Source organism: Octopus bimaculoides, chromosome 6, assembly GCF_001194135.2.
Source record: "Octopus bimaculoides isolate UCB-OBI-ISO-001 chromosome 6, ASM119413v2, whole genome shotgun sequence".
In the NCBI taxonomy this organism is placed as follows: domain Eukaryota; kingdom Metazoa; phylum Mollusca; class Cephalopoda; order Octopoda; family Octopodidae; genus Octopus; species Octopus bimaculoides.
Window position 1 is genome coordinate 93,196,526 of NC_068986.1, and position 6,616 is coordinate 93,203,141.

Genomic DNA, 6,616 nt, shown 5'->3' on the forward strand with positions numbered 1-6,616 from the left:
GATAATTAATAATGTGTCAATTAATAATTTAAGATTTTAACTTATGAAATGCTGAAAGATAATATTTCAATTTTTCCATGGAAGTGATGATGATATTTCAATTTTTTTCATGCTTAATTTAAATATATGTTGTGATTGAATTATTTGATATCACCCATCTATACCAAATTAATGGCAGGGAATTTTATCATCTTATTGGTTGCACCATGGCTCACCAAAAGTTACAAACAACAAGACACCTGAAGTAACCTAGATTTGAGCTAGGGATAATAGCACTGACTACTGCTAATCTAGATCTATCAATAATTATTCGATACAACAGTAATTATAAAAGCATATCAGATATACACAAGTTAAAATTACCTACATCCTATTAATATAAATTTGATTTACGAAAAGTCCCTTTTAATTAATTTTGAAATTTAAAAAGTAAATTTAGAATATAAGCACTTTTAACCAATGCGTTTTCTGGACAGCCTTACTACATGTCTTCAAGTCTGCCCATAGAGACACAGCCAAAATGACTATATTCCTGCCTCAATAAATTTAGATGCACATACCTGAAGCATATATTAATGAACTAGCCTGATTAAATAATTAACTAAAAAGAAAAGTACAGCAACTAAAAAGGAAAAGCAAAAATAAAAGTTAAACTTACCCTAATTCAACAGCATATTACAAATAACTTTATTAAATAATTAAAGAAATATAATATATGAATGGTAATGTTGACTTCAGTTGAATTTGAACTCAGAACGAAAAGGCAGATAAAATACCACGAAGCATGTTGCCCAGCACACTAACGTTTCTGCCAACACACCATTGTAGAATGTAAACATTCATTTTAGAAATATATTCTTATCTTAATATTATAGCTTGGGGTATTACTTCTTACTTCCTCACTTACTGACAATAAATTTCATGATATTTCACCTCATAACTTTTTGCTACTAATTTTTGTTCAATGCAACTAATGATTTTGAATTCCCCATGCATTTTTCTATGATTTAAGTCTAAGAAAAGTATACTTTTATTTTAAAATAAAAAAATTTATGTTAATTGAAAATGAGTAGGTGCCTTACTGCCCCCCTTGAGGTCGCAGATATTTTGATGTAACTTTTTTCTACTGAACCAAATCTCAAACTATTTATGCCAAAGTGTAGCTGAGGAAGTGTTCTCTTTAAAACTGTTAACAGTTTGCAATTTAGTTGAGAACTGAATTAGTGATAAAGCTTGGAAGCTTCTGTGATTGACGAAATGGTGGACTTAAGAATATATTTGACCACTACTGTGGCTGAATGATACATATACATACATACATACATGCATATATATATAATCATCTTCATTTAATGACCATCTTCCATGCATGCATGGGTAGGATGGTTCGCAGAAGCTAGCCAGGTAGAAAAACTACCCCATGCTGTGACTGTTTTGGCAGAGTTTTTATGACTGGATGCCCTTCCTAACACCAACCACTCTACAGATGATGATGATATATAATATGTAAATATATTTAATATGTAAATACATGCCATGATTTATGATATATTAACAGCGCTGCTATATATGTAATTTTCAGACCTTTTGCCAGTTCATTTATTTAACTTCCTTTCTCTCTTTCTCTTTTCCTTTCCAGTTTGGAGTCGGTTCGCCAGGATGCCCTGCTTTGTCTCTAGAGCAGATCTATGGTCAAAAAAGAAGCTGGAGTTTGTCGTCCCGCCCCTACTGCTGTTAGCAGTGTTCGGAGACTACATCACCACAGTCACCAGCAGCAACAGCACCACCCTCACACCCCTCCGCAGCAGCCCAGCCACCACCACCACCACCACCACCATCACCACCACCATCATCAACAGCAGCAGCAGACTCAGCAGCTCCTGCACAGATCTTCAGCTGCAGTTGCCAGTAACAGTAGCACTATGACTACAGAAGACCTAATCCAACCAGCTCAGGTTGTGAAAGACCGATGGAAAGTGGTAAGTTCAATCACTGAGGTTCAATCACTCTTTAATCATCTCCTTCCACCCATCTTTGTTTTTTGTTTTTTTTTTCACTCATAACACCACTTCTGATATTCAATCACCAACCATTGCCTCCCTACACTCAAGATACAAAATGCCAGATCTTTCCCCTCCTATTTTTACCTCATCTTTACCTTCATTTACCACTGCCCATTACCAACTCTATCAAGTCAAAGGATGCTCCTACATCATCATCATCATTGTTTAACGTCCGCTTTCCATGCTAGCATGGGTTGGATGATTTGACTGAGGACTGGTGAAACCGGATGGCAACACCAGGCTCCAATCTAATTTGGCAGAGTTTCTACAGCTGGATGCCCTTCCTAACACCAACCACTCAGAGAGTGTAGTGGGTGCTTTTACGTGTCACTCGCACGAAGGCCAGTCAGGCTGTACTGGCAACGGCCACGCTCGAAAATGGTGTCTTTTATGTGTCACCCACACAAGAGCCTACATGTATGCTTAAAAGTAGTTCTCAAATCTCCACCAAATGAATTCCAATCTTAAGTAATCTCACTTTGAGGTAATACTTTGGTAAACTTATTAGGTTTTTTCTTGCACAGGTGGAAAACATTTAAAAATTTCAAATAGTCCAAGTTTTCTGACTTTGCTGTTCATCCTTTTGGGGTCAACAGAGTAAGTACCAGATAACACTGGGGTCAATATAATAGACTTAGCCCCACCTCTGAAATTGCTGGTCTTGTACCAAAATTTGAAACCCTTATTATTATTATTATTATTATTATTATTATTATTATTATTGAGTGAGAGAGCTGTGCTTGCAATCAAAGTGACACTTGGGTAAAGTATACGAAGCCCAGTATACCCATCATGACTACCCGTCTGATAAGGGTGCACCAGGCACATGCATCACAACTATATGTGTGCGACATGGTGGTCTCATATCAAGATAAACAGTGCATGACCTCGCAGGTGGGGCCCAGTTAGAATTTTCTACAGGCTGAGTAGACTGCATGGCCATTGGTAACCCACTAGAAATGGTAACCAAATATTTATGATATTTCATTATAAAGGATACATTGTTGATACATTTGTAGAATCACTGTAGGTGTTGGCATGGCCATGTGGTTAAGAAGCTTGCTGCCACACCATGTGGTTTTTGGTTCAGTCCTACTGTGTGACACTTTAGACAAATGTCTTCAACTATAGTCTCAGGCCGACCAAAGCCTTGTGAATGGATTTGGTAGGCAGAAACTGAAAGAAGCCTGTTTTTGTGTGTGTATGCACATGTGTGTGTGTATGCACATGTGTGTGTGTGTGTGTGTGTGTATTTGTATGCATCCTTGTCTATACATCGTGTGATGGTTGTAAATGAGCATCATTGTCATACAAGTGGGGTTGTTTGTTTCCAGTCTTCTGTGGAAAGCATGTATGGTCATAGGGAGATATTATCTTGATTGGAAACAGGTGAAGGTTGGTGACAAGAAGGGCATCCAGCTGTAGAAAATCTGTTTCAACAAATTCTGTCTGACCCTTGCAAGCATAGAGAGTCAGGTGTTAACTTGATGATAACAACAATGATGATGATGATGATGATGACTGTGTTTCAATAAAAGTATAGTGGCTGGATCGACACTAACTTAGGGCTAATGAACAGCATCACATCAACTTTTCTTCATGTGGTCTTTTATTGCTTGCATCATCAATTAATTAATGTGAAGAAAATGAGGTTTTGGCCTGGTTATCTTCATTTGTTATACATTATATCTGACAGTACCAGCTGGAGCTAGCTGTGCTATGTGGTTATAATAGAGTTGCTACCTGAATTATTTAGTAGGCAGAGAACGAGAAATGTTTGGTAATTAATTAATTAACTGTTAGGTCAGTGTTGAGAAAATTCGGTTTCTCACAAGAACCGAAGCTTGATCAAGAATTATGCAAATTAATTGTTTTGGAAACTCTTCCAATCCACTCCTTCCATAACAGCTTGATGTCGTAGATTATGGTATAAACCAAAGTAGGAATTTCTGCTGGGTCTGTTTGACCTGCTTGAAATATAACCAAATATTCTCGATATTACACCTGAACAGTTATTGATAATTCAACATGGCTCAGTCAATGGCCCTCAATGGAATAATGCTTTCACATCTGGAATAGTACTGTTGCTCTGCTCACAAACATCTGAGACTGCATCCAGAAAAAAGCTACCCAACTGGTTGATGTAAAGTCACTCACAGATACACTCCAGCCTCTGGTTCACATCTGTGCTGTCCTCTCCCTGCCTTTTCTAATGCTATTATAATGGCTTCTTCTCAAAGTTAGTTCCCACTCAGGCATTCCAGGTCTGCTCATCTCTCCTTTTTTTTTTTTGATCATCCAAATCAAATATCCTGCCTCCTTCAAATATGTGGCCTTATATCTATGTTAGAGAACAATTCCATTCAGCTATGTTTTTAATCCATTGCTGGATGAACCCTCTGCCTGGTGATGCTGATTTATATCTTGTGCTGCTTGTATGCGAACCAGGCCACACTGCCAGTTACACATTGGCTGGAGTGTTCCTTTGGTCAAGGGATTAGGCATGACCAATAGCACCCTAAAACGTAATATGTTAATTGATATCAAACTTTAAAAAAAAAAAGTTTTTTTTAATTAAGCTCTGTTGCCATGGCAAAACTGGGTTTTCAAGATTGAGCATGCTACATTCCAAGAAATAATTGACTCTATCCTTTGCATCAAAATTTATGGTCCAATATTTATGTTAGAAAGTATTTCTGTAAATTTCTTTGAGTTACAAGCTTAAGGCTTTTTTGTTTATCATTATTTTATTGTTTATCTTATTTTTTCCCTTATTATCCTTTTCCAGGTGCGCAAAATTGGTGGTGGCGGATTTGGAGAAATATACGAGGGGTTTGACCTAATAACCAAAGAATCTGTGGCCTTAAAGCTGGAATCTGCCAAACAGCCCAAGCAGGTTCTAAAAATGGAGGTAGCTGTACTGAAAAAACTACAAGGTAAGTTTAACTCTCTTCACATGACCACTTCATTGATCTATCACTCCATCATTTGTTGACTAGAGAGATAAAACAGTCAACCTCTTCAAGAATGTCTAATTTTCTGTGTCTGTTTGAAATTAACCAAAAAGAATTTGTTAGATGCGGCAATAGGTTGAATTATTTTTACGACTATTTAAAACTGGAGTAGTACGCATGTAGTGTGTAGATGATATATAAACATCTGTTAAGTATCTACATCCTATTCTTAATTTATAATCATTTCAAAAAGTGTTGTGTGGCCTCAGGTTAGGCTAACACAGATTGTTGGCTAAGCCACTAGAGATGACCAACAGATCTATTCTTTCAGGTATACTCTTCTTCTGCTTAGCTGAGTACGATTCTGGATGTTCTGAGATGAAGATGGTTAGAATGTCTTTAAAGACATTCTAACCGTCACAGTTCTGTCTTTTTTTTCAGGTAGTGTATTGCGGATTATACTATTTGATGCCATTTAATTTTCAAGATAGTAGGGTGTGATTTGCAGGAGATTTCGTTGCTAGTTTTAGCAACTTCAGTGACTAATATAATGAGCAAACATGGAGGCCATTGTATATTGTTGTTGTTGTTCAGTTTAAAACTATCCATGCAATATTAAACAGAACTAGGACATGATCAGTTTAATAGATTGTAAACCTTTGTTCGTTTCCTCTAACCAAGATAGCCAACAGCCAAATAAGGCTCACATTAGAGTAATTCATCATCATCATCATCATCGTTTAACGTTCGCTTTCCATGCTAGCATGAGTTGGACGATTTGACTGAGGACTGGTGAAACCGGATGTCTACACCAGGTTCCAATCTGATTTGGCAGAGTTTCTACAGCTGGATGCCCTTCCTAACGCCAACCACTCCGAGAGTGTAGTGGATCTTTTTACATGCCACCGGCACGAAGGCCAGTCAGGCGGTACTGGCAACAACCATGCTCAAAATGGTGTATTTTACGTGCCACCTGCACAGGAGCCAGTCCAGCGGCACTGGCAACGATCTCACTCGAAAGTCTTTACACGTGCCATGGCACAAGTGCAAGAAAGGCGACGCTGGACACAGGTGCCATCACGATTTCCCTTTTGCTTGCCCCAACAGGTCTTCGCAAGCCGAGTTTCGTGTCCAGTGAAGGAGACGACATCGTTGATGTATATAGGACAGTACCATGTCTACACTCAGGAACATTTCAGGCTGTATCAAAACAAAACAAGAAAGCTATTCTACTGATAAGGGAACACTTGCTTGCCATCACACCACACCCACTAACTTACAGATTCATTGTTTCTAGACAAGATGTAATAAGAGGCTTTCTGGCTGACCAACAAATATTCAGTCACCACTGCACTGTATCCACTGGCACATAGACTTATTGTTTCTCCTGTCTTCCTTTTTTTTACCAATACTACAACAGCCTTTGTTCTTTTGAACTATATTGCTGTATTTGTGTGGTTGATTGATTTCTTCAGTGTCTGCTTTGGTTATCTCAGAAACTATTGAAGCTAGGATGTAAGATGTACATAAATATATACACACACACACACACACACACACATATATATATATATATATATATATATATATATATATATA

The 6,616-nt window shown here is 37.7% G+C and overlaps 1 protein-coding gene across 6 annotated transcripts in view; it reads left to right on the top strand.

Moving 5' to 3' along the window:
• Positions 1-6,616, top strand: part of LOC106876343 (uncharacterized) — a 394,374-nt gene that overhangs the window by 257,143 nt on the left and 130,615 nt on the right. For all 6 annotated transcript variants that reach the window (XM_052968977.1, XM_052968976.1, XM_052968980.1 and 3 more), the window contains 2 exons: positions 1,640-1,979; positions 4,852-4,999. In XM_052968977.1, the coding sequence (XP_052824937.1) occupies positions 1,689-1,979; positions 4,852-4,999 (439 nt within the window). In that variant the 5' untranslated portion in view covers positions 1,640-1,688. The remainder of the gene's footprint in view (positions 1-1,639; positions 1,980-4,851; positions 5,000-6,616) is intronic.